This window comes from Euprymna scolopes, chromosome 36 (assembly GCF_053919585.1).
Source record: "Euprymna scolopes isolate OS-2025 chromosome 36, ASM5391958v1, whole genome shotgun sequence".
In the NCBI taxonomy this organism is placed as follows: domain Eukaryota; kingdom Metazoa; phylum Mollusca; class Cephalopoda; order Sepiida; family Sepiolidae; genus Euprymna; species Euprymna scolopes.
The window spans coordinates 65642175-65663591 of NC_136517.1; the positions used below are offsets into that span (position 1 = coordinate 65642175).

The 21417-nt window shown below is 27.0% G+C and overlaps 1 protein-coding gene across 2 annotated transcripts in view; it reads right to left on the reverse strand.

The window, feature by feature from the left end:
- Window positions 1-21417, reverse strand: part of LOC145260558 (egl nine homolog 1-like) — an 84483-nt gene that overhangs the window by 16907 nt on the left and 46159 nt on the right. For both annotated transcript variants that reach the window (XR_013864320.1, XM_080118797.1), the window contains exon 3: window positions 6892-7028. Coding sequence is in view for 1 of the 2 variants with exons in the window: in XM_080118797.1 (XP_079974923.1) it covers window positions 6892-7028 (137 nt within the window). In the remaining variant the exon portion in view is untranslated. The remainder of the gene's footprint in view (window positions 1-6891; window positions 7029-21417) is intronic.

The window sequence follows — 21417 nt, forward strand, 5'->3', positions numbered from 1 at the left end:
GGAGCCTTACTTTTTATGGCAATTGCTCAAAGGCCTTTGATAGGGTACGGCATAAAGGCCTACTTTACAAAATCTCCAGCTATATCATAGCTGGAAAATTTTTCTCAATTATTAAATCATTTCTCTCTGATACATTTATAAGAGTAGTGGTTCATTGGTAGAAATCAGAAGCTCACAGTATTAATGCCAGAGTTCCTCAGGGGTCCATTCTGGGCTCAACTCTCTTCCTGACCTACATCAATGATCTTCCAAATCACATCCTAAGATCATTCGTAGACATTTATGCTGACGACACTACCATCTATGTCAACATGTCAAAGGCCGTAAACAACCAAGTTTTCTCTGATTTTCTCTACTCTGATCGAATATGTGGTGCAATGGTGAAAGAGGTGGCTGGTTAATTTTAATGCATCTAAAACCAAGCTTCTATCTTTACATCATCAACAGTCTCACCCCATCTAGCATCAATTGAAATGAATCGCTCTCGTCTTGGGAGGGCTCTATGTTTTGACAAGCTTCTGGGTTCTACCTTTACTCTTGATCTGAAATGGAATGCGTACATCAAGTCTGTTGCCAATGTCGCTGGAAAAATGATAGGATCCTTCTACTGCTTTAGTAGATATCTCACTGTTGATGCAATTCTCTACCTATATAAAAGCCAGGTATGTCCAAGGATTGAGTACTGCTGCCACATCTGGGCAGGAGCTGCTAGAAAGACCTAATCCTGCCTCGACAAAGTTCAAAATAGATTTCATAGCCTAGTGAGGGGTGCCCTTTTCTCTTTCCTGCAACCCACAGAAGAGACGTTGCGAGCCTGTCTCTCAGCTTTATTAATTTCATGGCAGTTGCTCATCTGAGCTCCAATCTAGGGTCTCCCCTCACCAAACTTTCATGAAAAACACTAGTCTAGCTGAAACCACTATCTATAATTTCCTCCACTCTTTATCTGTGCTTAAACCTAAACATAGATTCCATGAATCAAGCTTCTTTCTTAGAACTGCACGCCTGTGGAACTCTCTTCTGTTTGCCTGCTTTCCAGCTGACTACAATTTGGTTATCTTCAAGTCCAACATAAACAAATTCTTGATGATCCATCCCCTTAAGTAATCCAATTTACCAAATTTCCACTATTAATGATTACTAGGATATTGTCCCATTGACTTCTGTACACTCATTAACCATTATCCTCAAGTGGCCCCCGGGCCTTGATAAGTAGTGACTCCTATATAAAAAAAAATAAAAATAAAATAAAAAAAATAAAAAGCTATAAAGGGCTATAGTAGCATAGGTTGCTTCTTATTGATTTATGTCCATTTTTTTTTTTCCGGATAAGATTGTAATTCCGGATCGATCCCAGACTAATCCAATTGCCAAATTCCATTTGATTCAAGAACTGGATAACTTTCGGATTACAATCTGATTGTTATCTGATGTAATCCACAGTGATCTCACTCGAAGACAGAATTTTCATTGATTCTGTGTGACATCACAACCAAAATGAAAACAGCTGTCCAGACAGGATTTGTAGTGATCCGATGAACTGAAATATCTTGATGAAGTGGAAGCATTACATTACAGTACAAAATATGGTATATCTCCAAAAATGAAAGCAAAACTATACAAAAACTGCTAAATTGTGCAACTGGTAAAATCAAACAGGAAAACCATGTAAAAAAATAAATTTATTGGACTTAAGGAGTCAGAATCAGATAAAAATTTCCGACTCCAACTCGTAGTACTCTTATAAATCAGACTCCAATTCTGACTCCCTCAGAATCCGCAATGCTGCAGATGAGGTAATATTTTACCAAAAATTGTGCATAATAGCCAAAAGCATTTTTTGTTTTTATGAAGTGATGTATAAGTTCAGAAATGAATAGGAAGAAATGTTGAAAAGCATGTCAAGCAATTGTAAAACCATTGGGTTTGATGAAGGAGAAATCCTTATAGATCGAGATATTTTTGTTTTGTTTTGTTTTGTTTTTGCACTCCCACTAAGAAGAAATGTTGAAAAGCATGTTAAGCAATTCAAAAACCGCTGAACAAGGTTGATTAATGTGCTACTTAGTTCAACAATTTCTTAAAAGTGTTGAAATTATAAACAAATCCAAAAGAATTGAACTACAAGAAAGTATAAATATATCATTTTTTTTATTTTATTTACTATTGTATTTATTTCATGTCATATCATGTGTTGATTTCTTTTTGAATGATATCCAGGTATATGTGGCAAAACTTAATATAATAAAAAGTCAGCGTTGCAAATATGTACCCCCCAAAAAGTTACAAATTTAGTGTATAGATATTTTAAAAAGAAAAAAAAATCTAATTGCTTATACTTCATTAGCTATATTGTATCATCAATTCACAATATTTGCCAGTGCGGGGATATCAATGTAAATAGGATTTATTCCCCCTCTTCCATAATAAGATGTCATGTACTTTCTAATCAAGTAAAAGCTTGTTTTCTAATTGTTCATTCAAGGAACATGTATTCTTTTCCAATTATACATGCGTGGTCCCCCGCTAGTACTGCATGTGAGATGATGCCACAAAAAATAGTGAAGAAATGATGAAGGTGAGAGGTGTGAAGGACCAACGTTGACTTAATGGTAAGGAAAGTGTATATGTTCAGGGATGCAGAACAGAATTTTTCCAGGGTAGGTGATAGTTTCCATGGTCAGTGATAATTTATATGAGAAACATTTTTTCCAATGTCCATGATACTTAATTTATATCAAAAACATTTTTTCCAGGGTCAGTGATACTCAATTTATATGAAAAACATTTTTTCCAGTGTCCATGATACTTAATGTATATGAAAAACATTTTTCCAGGGTAAGATATACTTAATTTATGCAAAAAACATTATTTCAAGAGTAAGTGACAATTTATATGAAAAACATTTTTTCCAGGGTAAGTGATACTTAATTTATATGAAAAACATTTTTTCCAGGGTCAGTGATACTCAATTTATATGAAAAACATTTTTTCCAGGGTCAGTGATACTCAATTTATATGAAAAACATTTTTTCCAGGGTCAGTGATACTTAATGTATATGAAAAACATTTTTCCAGGGTAAGATATACTTAATTTATGCAAAAAACATTATTTCAAGAGTAAGTAACAGTTTATATGAAAAACATTTTTTCCTGGGTCAGTGATACTTAATTTATATGAAAAACATTTTTAAAGTGTAAGTGATGGTTAATTTATCTGAAAAACATTTTTTCCAGGGTTAGATATACTTAATTTATAAGAAAAACACTTTTTTCCAGGGTCAGTGATAGTCAATTTATATGAAAAATATTTTTTCTAGGGTCAGTGATACTTAATTTATATGACAAATTTTTTTTCCATGATCAGTGATACTTAATTTATATGAAAAACATTTTTTCCATGGTAAGTGATAGTTAATTTATATGAAAAAACTTTTTTCTATGGTCAGTGATATTTAATTTTTATGAAAAACATTTTTTCCAGGGTTAAATATTCTTAATTTATATGAAAAACATTTTTTCCAATATAAGTGATACTTAATTAATATGAAAAACATTTTTTTCCAGCGTCAGTGATACTTAATTTATATGAGACACATTTTTCCAGAGTTAGATATACGTAATTTATAAGAAAAAATTTTTTTCCAGGGTCAGTGATAGTCAATTTATATGAAAAATTTTTTTTCCAGGGTCAGTGATAGTCAATTTATATGAAAAACATTTTTTTCAGGGTACGTGATAGTCAATTTATATGAAAAACATTTTTTCCCGGGTCAGTGATAGTCAATTTATATGAAAAACATTTTTCCCGGGTCAGTGATACTTAATTTATATCAAAAACATTTTTCCAGGGTCAATGATACATAATTTATATGAGAAACATTTTTTCCAGGATCAGTGATACTTAATTTATATGAAAAACATTTTTCCCAGTGTCCATGATACTTAATTTATGTGCGAAACATTTTTCCAGGGTCAGTTATACTTAATTTATATGAGAAACATTTTTCCAAGGTAAGTGATACTTAATTTATATGAGAAACATTCTTTCCAGGGTTAGATATACTTAATTTATACGAAAAACATCTTTTCCAGGGTAAGTGATAGTTAATTTATATGAAAAACATTTTTTCCAGTGTCAGTGAAACTTAATTATATGAAAAACATTTTTCCAGGGTCAGATATACTTAATTTATATGAAAAAAATTATTTTCCAATGTAAGTGATACTTAATTTATATGACAAACAGTTTTTCCAGGTACAGTGATATTAAGTATATATGAAAAAACATTTTTTTCCCGGGTCAGTGATACTTAATTCATATGAAAAACATTTTTCCAGGGTAAGTGATAGTTAATTTATATGAAAAAAATTTTTCCAGTGTCCATGATACTTAATTTATATGAAAAACATTTTTCCAGGGTAAGTGATACTTAATTTATATGAGAAACATTTTTCCAGGATCAATGATACTTAATTTATATGAAAAACATTTTTTCCAGGATTAGTGATACTTAGGTTATATGAAAACATTTTTTCCAGGGTAAGTGAAACTTAATTTATATGAGACACATTTTTTTCCTGGGTAAATAATTTATATGAAAAACATTTTTTCCAAGGTTAGATATACTTAATTTATATGAAACACATTTTTTCCATGGTCAGTGATATTTAGTTTATATGAAAAACATTATTTTCCAGGATAAGTGATACTTAATTTATATGAAAAAACATTTTTTCCAGGGTCAGTAATACTTAATTTATATGAGAAACATTTTTTCCAGGGTCAGTGATACTTAATTTATATGAGAAACATTTTGTCCACGGTAAGTAATGGTTAATTTATATGAAAAACATCTTTTCCAGGGTCAGTGATACTTAATTTATATGAGAAGCATTTTTCCAGGGTCAGTGATACTTAATTTATATGAAAAACATTTTTTCCAGTGTCCATGATACTTAATTTATATGAGAAACATTTTTCCAGTGTAAGTGATACTTAATTTATAAGAAAAACATTTTTTCCAGGGTCAGTGATAGTCAATTTATATGAAAAACATTTTTTCCAGGTTCAGTGATACTTAATTTATATGAAAAACATTTTTCCAGGGTCAATGATACTTAATTTATATGAGAAACATTTTTTCCAGGGTCAGATATACTTAATTTATATGAAAAACATCTTTTCCAGGGTAAGTGATACTTAATTTATATGAAAAACAGTTTTTCCAGGTCAGTGATATTAAATATATATTAAAAAACATATCTTTCCCGGGTAAGTGATACTTAATTCCTATGAAAAACATTTTTCCAGGCTAAGTGATACTTAATTTATATGAAAAACATTTTTTCCAGGGTCAGTGATACTTAATTTATATGAAAAACATTTTTCCAGGGTCAGTGATACTTGATTTATATGAAAAACATTTTTCCAGGATCAGATATACTTAATTTATATGGAAAAATTTTTTTCCTGGGTTAGATATACTTAATTTATATGAAAACATCTTTCCCAGGGAAAGTGATAGTTAATTTATATGAAAAACATTTTTTCCAGTGTCAGTGATACTTAGTTTATATGAAAAACATTTTGTCCAGGGTCAGTGATACTTAATTTATATGAAAAACAAATTTTCCAGGGTCAGTGATACTTATTTTATATGAAAAACATTTTTTCCAAGGTTAGTGATACTTAATTTATATTAAAAACATTTTTTTAAGATAAAATGTGATAGTTAATTTCTATGAAAAACATTTTTTCCAGTGCCCATGATACTTAATTTATATTAGAAACATTTTTCCAGGGTCAATGATACTTAATTTATATGAAAAACATTTTTTCCAGGGTCAGTGATACTTAATTTATATGAAAAACATCTTTTCCAGGGTCAGTGATACTTAATTTATATGAAAAACATTTTTCCAGGGCCAGGGATACTTAATGAAAAACATTTTTGCCAAGTATCAGAAAAATCTAATAGATGGAGCAAAAGTTATGGGGTAAAAAGTGTCATTTTTTGCAATTTTAGGGCATTTGTGACCCATTTTGAGTTCCTGAGTTCTTTTAAGTAGCAAATTTCAAAACTTTTTTTAAGTGAAAATTATTAATAAATGAAATTAAGCACAAGAAGATAGTTGCGTAGTCTTAAAAATAGATTGCTTGAGAGAGGGACTGAAGTTAGCAACTAGCTGAAAACAAAAATTCAAAAGACTAAGAAGCATACTTTTAAAATTCGACCTCCTCTAACAAAGGCAACAATATGCATCAAGCAGCATGCTTAGTGTATTGCATGTTTGCAATGCATACGGATTAATAGGTTTGCTGAACATGAGAAATATTTAACTAAGAAAAGACAAATTATCTGAGATATGGGAAATATGTTTGGTCTGGAGCTACTCACCTGCAATTTGGGTTGCATTTCCTGCTCTCTTACAATTTATCAAGCAATGAAAGCCTAAACAGATATTAAATCCAAATTCCATAGTCTAGGTCTTCTTTTAAAAATAGCATCATTACTATTTGTTGATAGATAACTATATTTCTCATATATAATAGGTGCATCCTTGTGACCTTTTGAATTTGGCAACATTCATAAACATCCAAACAAATGAATTTATATAATACCACCCAGAATTCGATTTGCATATTCAAAAATTTAAAAAAAAGTTCAGGTTTCTTTAAATGGGGGTTTATGCTGAAAACAAAGAACTTGAAAAAAATAATGGTTAGACACAACAGCTCTCAAAGACAGTAGGTTTTCCATGTTCATAGATTGGCAACAGATGGAAAAGTCAGTTCTGTTGTCAGAAAACTCTCGCAACTAAGAAGCATACATGAAGTTCAAATTGAATGACTTGGAGATGAAAAAATGAAGCCAGTTTCTAACTTACCGACATTTTTTGGCAGCTTGAACCTCATGCGGATTCCTGCGATCTGACCAGAAAAAAAGGAGACGATCAAATTTTGGAACAATGTTTGCAACAGTTTCTTGGCCTTCAGGAAAGATCCGTAGTAAACCCCCATCAGTCTGAAATACAATAAAAATAAGAAACAATTGAAAACCTTTGATTTATAGTTCAATCATTGCTACGCTAACATCTAATAAATAAATAAATAAAGGGTACCAATGAGCCTCTACCAGAAGAAAATAAAGATCCCTTTTTTTGACAGCACAGGCATGATTTACACGCACTGGCACTGAACAGACAGTCAACAAGGAATACTATGTTGTGGTTTAAGAGAGTTCAGGGAGAGATTCCATCAGAAGAGGCCAGAACTCTTCAAATCGGGTCAGTAGTATTTCCACCAGGACAATGCACCAGTCCACAACTCTATCCTTGTCACAGATTATTTGACCAAGATGGGCATCAAAACAGTTCCTCAGCCTCCTTATAGTCCAGACCTTGCTCCCTGTGACTTTTGGTTATTCCCTAAGCTCAAGGAAAACCTTAGAGGCTGTCGTTATGAGACAATTGAGGAGATGAAAGAGGATGTGACACAAGGGTCATTGACATGCTCACACAAGAGGACTTCCATGGGGCCTTCCAGAAATTGTTGGAACGGTACAACAAGTGCATTGCAGCTGAAGGAGATTACTTCAAAGGGAGTTTCATGTGTGTACTATCAACAAAAGTGCCTGGAAACTTATTTAAGGTACCTCGTGTATATATGAAATTTATTCATTCAAACATTGATGGCTACATATGTGCATACATGTTTCTGTAATCACCTGTTATTGGGGAGATTACGTCTTCAGGCTAAGAATTACCTTTGAAAACTAAAATTTCAAGAAATAAAAACATTTTCTTATATCGTTTACAAAATTAGAATCTTGTCATAGAATCGGGATTTGTATGGGGGGGGGGATAAGCAAGGCCTCTGAATAATCCATTCCTCACAGGATTTTGTCTTTTCTTATCTTAACTTCGGTGAAGGATAATTTTTATTTTTTTATTCTTTTTATATTCTCTTTATAACCCAAAGGTGAAGTATCTCCTCTTGTTTTGCGCTGTAAATTACTTGAGAAGTCTGACTATGTCATCTATAGCTAGCGGTCAGACTTTGGGTAGTCTGCATATTCCATACGGCCACCCAGAATGGAGAAGACGATATTTTCGATTTTTGGACGTGCATATTTCAGATGTAAACTTACACACACATATACTTTTATATTTCCTTACACATATACACAAAAATATAAAATATAAATAACATAAAATATATATATAATAGAAATATAAAATATAAATAATTTAAATAAAATATAAAATATAAATAAATATAAATAATTTAAATATAAAATATAAATAAATATACAATATAAATAATGTAAATATAAAATATAAATAATATAAATATAAAATATAAATAATTTAAATAAAATATAAAATATAAATAAATATAAATAATTTAAATATAAAATATAAATAAATATAAATATAAAATATAAATAATATAAATATAAAATATAAATAATATAAATATAAAATATAAATAATTTAAATATAATATATAATTTAAATATAAAATATAAATAATTTAAATATAAAATATAAATAAATATAAATATAAAATATAAATAATGTAAATATAAAATATAAATAATGTAAATATAAAATATAAATAATGTAAATATAAAATATAAATAATATAAATATAAAATATAAATAATATAAATATAAGATATAAATAATTTAAATATACAATATAAATAATATAAATATAAAATATACATAATTTAAATATAAAATATAAATAATTTAAATATAAAATATAAATAATATAAATATAAAATATAAATAATTTAAATATACAATATAAATAATTTAAATATAAAATATAGATAATTTAAATATAAAATATAAATTATGTAAATATAAAATATAAATAATTTAAATATAAAATATAAATAATATAAATATAAAATACAAATAATATAAATATAAAATATAAATAATTTAAATATAAAATATAAATAATATAAATATAAAATATAAATAATATAAATATAAAATATAAATAATTTAAATATAATATATAATTTAAATATAAAATACAAATAATATAAATATAAAATATAAATAAATATAAATATAAAATATAAATAATTTAAATATAAAATACAAATAATATAAATATAAAATATAAATCATATAAATATAAAATATACATAATTTAAATATAAAATATAAATAATTTAAATATAAAATATAAATAATATAAATATAAACTATAAATAAGATAAATATAAAATATAAATTATATAAATATAAAATATAAATAATATAAATATAAAATATAAATCATATAAATATAAAATATACATAATTTAAATATAAAATATAAATAATTTAAATATAAAATATAAATAATATAAATATAAACTATAAATAAGATAAATATAAAATATAAATTATATAAATATAAAATATAAATAATATAAATATAAAATATAAATAATATAAATATAAAATATAAATAATATAAATATAAAATACAAATAATATAAATATAAACTATAAATAATATAAAGAATATAAATATAAAATATAAATAAATATAAATATAAAATCAAAATAATATAAATATATAATATAAATATAAAATACAAATAATATAAATATAAAATATAAATAAATATAAATATAAAATATAAATAAATATAAATATAAAATATAAATAATTTAAATATAAAATATAAATAATATAAATATAAAATATAAATAAATATAAATATAAAATATAATTAATATAAATATAAAATATAAATAATATAAATATAAAATATAAATAAATATAAATATAAAATATAAATAAATATAAATATAAAATATAAATAATATAAATATAAAATATAAATAATATAAATATAAAATATAAATAAATATAAATATAAAATATAAATAATATAAATATTAAATACAAATAATATAAATATAAATAATATAAATATAAAATATAAATAATATAAATAATATAAATATAAAATATAAATAATATAAATATAAAATATAAATAATATAAATATAAAATATAAATAAATATAAATATAAAATATAAATAATATAAATATTAAATACAAATAATATAAATATAAATAATATAAATATAAAATATAAATAATATAAATAATATAAATATAAAATATAAATAATATAAATATTAAATATAAATAATATAAATATAAAATATAAATAAATATAAATATAAAATATAAATTATTTAAATATAAAATATAAATAATATAAATATAAAATATAAATAAATATAAATATAAAATATAAATAATATAAATATAAAATATAAATAATATAAATATAAAATAAAAATATAAAATATAAATTATTTAAATATAAAATACAAATAATATAAATATAAAATATAAATAATATAAATATAAAATATACATAATTTAAATATAAAATATAAATAATTTAAATATAAAATATAAATAATATAAATATAAAATATAAATAAATATAAATACAAAATATAAATAAATATAAATACAAAATATAAATAATATAAATATAAAATACAAATAATATAAATATAAAATATAAATTATATAAATATAAAATATAAATATAAAATATAAATAATATAAATAATTTTAATATAAAATATAAATAATAAAAATATAAAATATAAATAATATAAATATAAAATATAAATAATATAAATATAAAATACAAATAATATAAATATAAAATATAAATAATATAAATATAAAATATAAATAATTTAAATATAAAATATAAATAATATTTATATATATATATATATATATATATATATACTCGGGTTTTTTTATATTCAAAAGTAATGGACTAATGAATTCAACGAGGTTGTTAGATAGTGCTCAATAAAAAGAGCTGATAATACTTGTTTATTGTTATATAAACATGCTCACATCCCGCTGCTACAAATAGCCACTTGTTTCAATCAAACAACAGATATCATCAGGCAGCGACTTGACTATTCAAAAGTTCAATGAATAATGGATTTTTATTTTAGGTAGGAACTCTTTAGAAGTTGGAGTTAAAAAACTTAAAACACAGGACTTTTATTAAATAAAAAAGTAAAAAGGGAGAGGCAATTTAAATAAAGTTAAAAGATTACAATGGGGAGAGAGTGATTGAGAAGAGAAAAAAAAAAAGAGAATAGAGACAGAAATAGAGAAAGAAAATAGAGAGAAAACAAAATAGAGAGAAAACGAAGAGAGAAAATATATATATATATATATATATATATATATATATATACATATATATTATATGGAGAAGAAAAGAAAAAAGATATAAATGGTTATAATAAAGAGAATAAGAACTAGAAGGAAAAGGAAAGAATAATGAGATCTAGTTAAATAGAGAAAGAGAGAAAGTAAGAATTTGACAGTATATAGAAAAAGAAAAAGAAAAAGATCTGCGTGTCAACCAAATTATGAACAATTATACAATTTAGTAATGAAACATATTATTACAAATACAAACAGAAGATACAATCCAAGCGTCAGAAATGAACGTGTAAAAAAAGGCAGTGAATGTATTCAGTTAGCATATTTATCCTCTTACATACGTCCACGAGTAAAACCAACACAATTCAAACATATGTCTACCATTAATTAGGCCCTTTATGCTAAATGATATAAGTTTAAAGTTTTCGCGTTTTTATTAGATAAATATATGAATAAAAGAAGAAAATAATGATAAAACAATATTAAAATTATTATTAATAACAATAAACATAATAGTAATGATAATTATAATAATAATAATAATAATAATAATAATAAAAACAGAATAAAATTAATATTTATTATCTTTTTAATATAACATATTTAGCCATAAGAGGGGATTAAATAAATTAAATAGGTCCAATAATTATAAATAAAAAACTACTAATATTTATGTATATAAAAAGAATACAATACAAATATATATATATACACACATACACATATATATATCCAAATATACACACACATACACACACACACATATATATATATATATATACATATATATATATATATATACATATACATGCACATAAGTAAAGGTGTAACTATACTATTAAGTTGGAAGTTTAAGCTATTTAAGTATAGATATAAAGTCATATTAAATCACAAAATAATACATTCAAGACCAGATTACTAATAACACAGATACAAGTACACTTACCTATAAATATATAAATATATTCAGGCAAAAGAAGTAATTAAATCAATGAAATACTCAAAAATAGCGACGCACAGGTAGATAGTACCCAAATTAAAAATAATAAGATACATATGTATATACTCACAGAGAACCAACCGACATACAAATAAGCATATATATATATATATATATATATATATATATATATATATATATAATCTTATGTATACACATACATACAAAGAATACACAAATATATGCACACAATCATATACTAATAAACAACAACGCACACACACATATATATACTCACACATAAATATGTATAATTTACATAAATTATATATATAGAAATACATAAGAATACAAATAATTTGGCAAGAGTACAGGTAGATGCATACACACATAGAAATATACAAATGGATTGAATAAACATGGGAGGGTATACCAAATAATATAGAAATATATAGATCTAAGTCCACACAGTCATAAAATAAATACATAGACACATACATATACACATAGACACACAGGTATATAAGATAGGAGAAGTAAAGAATGAAATCAGGAGAGGAGAAAGTATATTAATAGTATTTTAATAAATTATAGAAATCAGTGACAATTTTTAATTTATTTAAATTTTATATCTAAACTAAATTACTTAAAAGATGGGTTTTATAATGTTTGCAATTAATTGAATTTTCGTGCTTCTTATTTAATAATTTATCTCTTTCTCTAAAAGTAAGTATAAATAATTTCTCATAAAGACATAGGTAGCAAGGCGAGTTTAAAGATGAACAGGTTTTCGCTTTCTTTAAAATTTTCCAATTTACTATTGGGGAGTAACCTTGCTCTACTAGTTCATTGTAATATTTAGACAAGGAAGTTCTATTTTTGTACTCATTATTTTCAAAAGAGCACTTGTGACCGGTAAATCTTTCTTTAAAATTGTTATTTGTCATTCCTATGTAATATTTTTTTTCATTTTTCCTTAGTAGAAATAGTTGCTTGGTACACTACAGAAGTAATTTGACAATTTCCTTTAAGAGGGCATTTTGATTTAATTCTACAGTTACAACTTTCGGTAGCAATGGGTGTGCTATTTTTGTTTAATATTTTGTTATTATGTTTTTTAATTATTTTTTCAAGGTTTTCATTACAGCTATAACTAAGTTTTATAGAAAATTTTATGTAGTATGTTATTAATAGGGAAGTGCTTTTTAATTAAGTTTAAGAATTTCATTCCTAGATTTGTTTTAAGTTTCAGATTAAAAGGGGGATTGTACCACAGGATTTTTCTCTTACGGTTTCTATTTGTATTTGTGTTTGGGTGTGTTGGTTCTATGAACTCAATTTGGGTGTTTTTGTATCCACTATCCTTAAGGGCCCTGTTATAGAAATATTTATGTTTATTAAATGTTTCAAGATTGGAAGAATTGTCACTGATTCTTTTACTAATGGATTTGGAGATATGCCTAATGATAGATTTTGGGTGATTTGATAGGGGGTGTACATAAATTGGGTTTGAATTTTCCTTCCTATATGGTTGGTAGATGCCTTTCCTTAAATCAAAGTTCACATCCAAAAAATTTACAGTTTTAACATCTGATATAATATCCACTTTTAATTTAATTCTACGGAATTCATTTAAGATAATCTTTTTGGTTCTTTCACATTTAGGGCCGTTGGATTCCTTGATGATCATCAGTCCATCATCACGATACAAGCCTATATCCATGACATTGATGTCTTTGGTTAAGTTGTATAGTATGAATAGACCTACTAAGTCTGTCATTTCAGCCGAATCCAAAGACCCCATGGAAATGTCAAACAGGTCATTTTGATCTTTTTTCAACCACTGATCATTTCCACTAATTAATGTAGTATTTCTACATGTCCGTATAATTTCAATTTCAGTGTCTTTTATATCAGACAGGAGTTTAGCAAACTCCTCTTCGAATAGTTCCTTAGATATGGAGGGATAGTAATTCACAATATCGAATTGTAAGAAAGTACAATTCTTTTTATTATGTATATTGGAAAACCATTTAATGGTATCCGCTGTGTTAATCCATAGATTTAGGTTATATGTTGATTTAATTTGATAGTTAACTCTTTCTAGTATATTTTTACTTAATTTACCAATTTCGGGTTTCGTAGGATTAATTAACCTAGTTGTAGGTTTATTTTCAAAATTTATCTTATGGTCTTTAAGCAAAATATATGACTGTTTTTTTTGTAAAATTCCCACTCTATTACTAATTTTAAGTCTGTCAGTTATTTCTTTACTATCCTTGTCAATTTTTTTGCAAATATCTATATTTGATTTTTTGTAATTTTTTGTAATATTTTCTTTAATAAGCTTGTTATATTCATGTGTAGTTAGTTTGTAGAAATTTTGCGTCTTATCTGCTTTAACGTAAAGGTAATCCGAGGTGTTGATTTTCTTAATGGTAAAATCCAACTGTTTTTGAAAATGATTCTTTTTCCTATGGAAAGACAGGCCTCTAATAAGATCCATAATGTCTGCTTCAAAAGCATCCAATTGGTCGATATGTGGTGCCGAATCTCGATTTTTGAAACCATGGTAATCCTTATTCTTGTTGTCATTTGAATTTCTCAGGAAGAAAAAAGCTTTCCACTTCATTCTCCTAATCCGAATGAAAAAAAATATTACATAGGAATGACAAATAACAATTTTAAAGAAAGATTTACCGGTCACAAGTGCTCTTTTGAAAATAATGAGTACAAAAATAGAACTTCCTTGTCTAAATATTACAATGAACTAGTAGAGCAAGGTTACTCCCCAATAGTAAATTGGAAAATTTTAAAGAAAGCGAAAACCTGTTCATCTTTAAACTCGCCTTGCTACCTATGTCTTTATGAGAAATTATTTATACTTACTTTTAGAGAAAGAGATAAATTATTAAATAAGAAGCACGAAAATTCAATTAATTGCAAACATTATAAAACCCATCTTTTAAGTAATTTAGTTTAGATATAAAATTTAAATAAATTAAAAATTGTCACTGATTTCTATAATTTATTAAAATACTATTAATATACTTTCTCCTCTCCTGATTTCATTCTTTACTTCTCCTATCTTATATACCTGTGTGTCTATGTGTATATGTATGTGTCTATGTATTTATTTTATGACCGTGTGGACTTAGATCTATATATTTCTATATTATTTGGTATACCCTCCCATGTTTATTCAATCCATTTGTATATTTCTATGTGTGTATGCATCTATCTGTACTCTTGCCAAATTATTTGTATTCTTATGTATTTCTATATATATAATTTATGTAAATTATACATATTTATGTGTGAGTATATATATGTGTGTGTGCGTTGTTGTTTATTAGTATATGATTGTGTGCATATATTTGTGTATTCTTTGTATGTATGTGTATACATAAGATTATATATATATATATATATATATATATATATATATATATATATATATGCTTATTTGTATGTCGGTTGGTTCTCTGTGAGTATATACATATGTATCTTATTATTTTTAATTTGGGTACTATCTACCTGTGCGTCGCTATTTTTGAGTATTTCGTTGATTTAATTACTTCTTTTGCCTGAATATATTTATATATTTATAGGTAAGTGTACTTGTATCTGTGTTATTAGTAATCTGGTCTTGAATGTATTATTTTGTGATTTAATATGACTTTATATCTATACTTAAATAGCTTAAACTTCCAACTTAATAGTATAGTTACACCTTTACTTATGTGCATGTATATGTATATATATATATATATATATGTGTGTGTATATTTGGATATATATATGTGTGTGTGTGTATATATATATATTTGTATTGTATTCTTTTTATATACATAAATATTAGTAGTTTTTTATTTATAATTATTGGACCTATTTAATTTATTTAATTCCCTCTTATGGCTAAATATGTTATATTAAAAAGATAATAAATATTAATTTTATTCTGTTTTTATTATTATTATTATTATTATTATTATTATAATTATCATTACTATTATGTTTATTGTTATTAATAATAATTTTAATATTGTTTTATCATTATTTTCTTCTTTTATTCATATATTTATCTAATAAAAACGCGAAAACTTTAAACTTATATCATTTAGCATAAAGGGCCTAATTAATGGTAGACATATGTTTGAATTGCGTTGGTTTTACTCGTGGACGTATGTAAGAGGATAAATATGCTAACTGAATACATTCACTGCCTTTTTTTACACGTTCATTTCTGACGCTTGGATTGTATCTTCTGTTTGTATTTGTAATAATATGTTTCATTACTAAATTGTATAATTGTTCATAATTTGGTTGACACGCAGATCTTTTTCTTTTTCTTTTTCTATATACTGTCAAATTCTTACTTACTCTCTTTCTCTATTTAACTAGATCTCATTATTCTTTCCTTTTCCTTCTAGTTCTTATTCTCTTTATTATAACCATTTATATCTTTTTTCTTTTCTTCTCCATATCATATATATGTATATATATATATATATATATATATATATATATATATATATATACAATATTTATTATTACACTATATATACATATTTCAAGGTCGTACCATTGGTTTCGATACACCGAAAACACTAATAATATACTGTGGAAAATCGGTATAATCTCTTCGGCGACAAAGAAAAATCTGAAACTAATGCAAAATGAACGAACATAGAAGAAACGCTAGACGAGCGTTTAAGACTCAGAATTTCATATTTAAAAAAATATCGTTTTAAAACTGACGTTAATAGATTATTATAGAAGAAAGAAAGGAAGAATGTGTGTGTGTGTGTGTGTGCGTGCGTGCGTGCGTGCGTGCATAGCGGGGAAGGGGGTGCGATGGAAAACTCTCTAAAAAATATAAAGGTCCTGTTAAAGCCATATTAATAAATAAAAGTAGGACAATTAACGGTAATAAATAATGAGAAAGGCATGAATATATTAATATGATTTATAAAAATTTTAAAATTATTTAAATTAATTAAATTAATTAAATTAAATAAAATAAGGATAAAGATAAATAAGGTAAATTAAATAAATAAATAAAAAATAAGAACTTTAAAAGAATTTTAAATATTTTTTAAAAATATTAATATTTTAATTATGAGAGAATAATAGTGAATGGAGAAATTTAAGATAATTAAAATAATTAAAGGAAATTAATAAATATTAAAAGACTATACAACTATCAGATGCGAAGGTTGTGGGGGGGGAAGGGGAATAGTTTCTCTATAAAGGTTATCCTTATTATTAGGGGGGGTTATATGGTAAAGTTAAAGATATTAGGTGGTGAGAAAGGTTGAGATATGAGTAGAAGAGAGTTGGTTTGGAGATTAGAATGAGAGGTGAATGTGGAATTTAGGTGTCTATACATGAATAGGGTGTCTTTGTGTAAATAGGGTGTGTGATAGTAAGGAGGTAAGGTGGCGAGGAATGTTGAGGTATGATTAGAAGAGAGATGGTTTGAGGTTTAGAGTGAGAGGTGAATGTGGTATTTAGGTGTCTATGTGTGAATTAGGAGTTTTTGTGTAAATGGAGTGTGAATCGGTTAAGTTATGCTGTTGTTAGGCCATTTGGCGAGGAGGAATTTTCTTTTGTGGGGACATTGTCTGAAGATTTCGTTTTTAATATTCATACAGGCTATGGATGGGTTATTGATAGCCTGAAGGATCCTAAATTTTTCAGTAGTGCAAAGTGAGCAGGTCTTGGAGGTTGGGTCGTAAGATTTTTTAATATCCATGATTGACCATTTTATTTTATATGGAGTATTAGATTCTTTAAGCGACCAAATCTTGGTGGCTAAAGATGTGTCAAATTTCTTTTGGGGATATTTGAAAGTGGTGTTATGTCGATTACGCGGTTGAGCACTCTTGAAAATAAATCTTGTACTATATCTACTACTAAGAGGAACAATTGTAAAATGAACAAACAAGAACTCAGATACTCTCCTAAGGACATTCCGACGCCCAGCAACACTTTTTATCTGAAATGTCTTATCAATAAAATGGAAGATGTAGTGAAACGTATGAGGTGGAAACATCATATTTCTAATTCTACAGAAGACCCACATCTAAATAACCATTATGGTCTAAAATCCTCCAAATATCCGGATAAAGCCCCTGAAATGGACGCCTTTGAAAAAGACTTACTGGATTTAATTCCTAAAATCCGTTTCATGCGAAATAACACTGCCTTCCAAAAAATCTTAGCCGCTGACATAAAAAATCTTAAATCAAATGAACACACTCTCACATTTGCAGATAAAAACAGAAATATCTATAAAATCCATACAAACAAATACAAGGATCTTGCTTTAAAAAACATCACAAAGCAATATCAAATCGCATCAAGCCGTACCTTATCAAATATTAACCAAGAAGCCTCAAACATTGCAGCTAAACTAAAAATTGACTACAGAGCAAATCAACTAGCTCAAAAAACAGCCTTCATTACCTTGAAAGACCACAAACCTCATTTTCAAGACAGACCTACTTGCAGACTGATTAACCCTGCTAAAAGTGAAATAGGTCTAGCGAGTAAATATATCGTCAAGAAAATTAACAAATGTATTAAAAACAATTGCAACCTAAAACTTTGGACTAATACCCAAGAATCTATCCAATGGTTCAAAGCCATTCCCAATAAAGAACAATGCAAGTTTACTCAATTTGACATTACTGACTTTTATCCATCCATTAGCAGGGAAATCCTCGACAGCTCCCTAACCTTTGCCAAATCCTTCATGGAGATCAGTGACTTGGAAATCCAAACTATCCTCCATGCAAGAAATTCACTCCTTTTCTTTGATAACAAAACGTGGGTTAAAAAATCCAATCCTGAGGACCCCTTTGATGTTCCAATGGGTGCCTTTGATAGTGCGGATATTTGTGATCTGGTAGGTCTCTTTATTCTCCACTCCCTACAGAACAAGTTCCCCAACCATGAATTTGGCCTATACCGAGATGATGGTTTATGTCTTTCACGCAACTGCAATGGTCGAAACCTAGACAGGTTCAGAAAACAATTGACCACATTCCTTAAAGAACTTGGGTTTAATATCACCATTGACACCAACCTTACTAGTGTGGATTTCTTAGATGTTACATTGGACCTGCCCAGCAATTCTACCAGACCCTACCACAAACCTACTGAACAGCTTAAGTACATTAATACGCAATCATGCCATCCACCTCGTGTTTTCAAGAACCTTGTCCCCAGCATCAGCAGAAGAATCTCCAACCTTTCATCCAGCAGAGAGATTTTCCAACAAGCTGCGCCATATTATAACAGAGCGCTCCGAGAAAGTGGATACCAGGAAGATATTTCATATATGCCCAATCCACCCACCAGACAGCGCAGATCCAACAGATCCAGGAACATAATTTGGTTCACCCCTCCGTTCTCCCTCAACGTCAGGTATAATATAGGTAGACAATTCCTTCTTCTAATAGATAAGCATTTTCCACCCACAAACAAACTCCATAAAATCTTTAATAGAAACACCATCAAAACTAGCTATTCCTGCTCTCCCTCAGTCGGCTCTATCCTGACATCTAAACCCCCAATCCCTATTAACCCCCCTAACCCTCGCTGCTCATGCAGGGGAGGAGATACCTGTCCTCTGGGGGGAGGCTGCACAATCAAATCTATCGTTTACCAGGCCAAAGTCATTCCTGAAAATAACCCAGGTAAAGAAGAAATCTACATTGGAATGACTCAGGGTACCTTCAAGCAGAGGCTGTATGCACATAACACCACTTTCAAATATCCCCAAAAGAAATTTGACACATCTTTAGCCACCAAGATTTGGTCGCTTAAAGAATCTAATACTCCATATAAAATAAAATGGTCAATCATGGATATTAAAAAATCTTACGACCCAACCTCCAAGACCTGCTCACTTTGCACTACTGAAAAATTTAGGATCCTTCAGGCTATCAATAACCCATCCATAGCCTGTATGAATATTAAAAACGAAATCTTCAGACAATGTCCCCACAAAAGAAAATTCCTCCTCGCCAAATGGCCTAACAACAGCATAACTTAACCGATTCACACTCCATTTACACAAAAACTCCTAATTCACACATAGACACCTAAATACCACATTCACCTCTCACTCTAAACCTCAAACCATCTCTCTTCTAATCATACCTCAACATTCCTCGCCACCTTACCTCCTTACTATCACACACCCTATTTACACAAAGACACCCTATTCATGTATAGACACCTAAATTCCACATTCACCTCTCATTCTAATCTCCAAACCAACTCTCTTCTACTCATATCTCAACCTTTCTCACCACCTAATATCTTTAACTTTACCATATAACCCCCCCTAATAATAAGGATAACCTTTATAGAGAAACTATTCCCCTTCCCCCCCCCACAACCTTCGCATCTGATAGTTGTATAGTCTTTTAATATTTATTAATTTCCTTTAATTATTTTAATTATCTTAAATTTCTCCATTCACTATTATTCTCTCATAATTAAAATATTAATATTTTTAAAAAATATTTAAAATTCTTTTAAAGTTCTTATTTTTTATTTATTTATTAAATTTACCTTATTTATCTTTATCCTTATTTTATTTAATTTAATTAATTTAATTAATTTAAATAATTTTAAAATTTTTATAAATCATATTAATATATTCATGCCTTTCTCATTATTTATTACCGTTAATTGTCCTACTTTTATTTATTAATATGGCTTTAACAGGACCTTTATATTTTTTAGAGAGTTTTCCATCGCACCCCCTTCCCCGCTATGCACGCACGCACGCACACACACACACACACACACACACACACATTCTTCCTTTCTTTCTTCTATAATAATCTATTAACGTCAGTTTTAAAACAATATTTTTTTAAATATGAAATTCTGAGTCTTAAACGCTCGTCTAGCGTTTCTTCTATGTTCGTTCATTTTGCATTAGTTTCAGATTTTTCTTTGTCGCCGAAGAGATTATACCGATTTTCCACAGTATATTATTACTGTTTTCGGTGTATCGAAACCAATGGTACGACCTTGAAATATGTATATATAGTGTAATAATAAATATTGTATCTTCAGCTCTCACATCTACGATCGAGCACTTTACTGGATTTTTTTCATCACCCCTGGACACGCTATATATATATATATATATATATTTTCTCTCTTCTTTTTCTCTCTATTTTGTTTTCTCTCTATTTTCTTTCTCTATTTCTG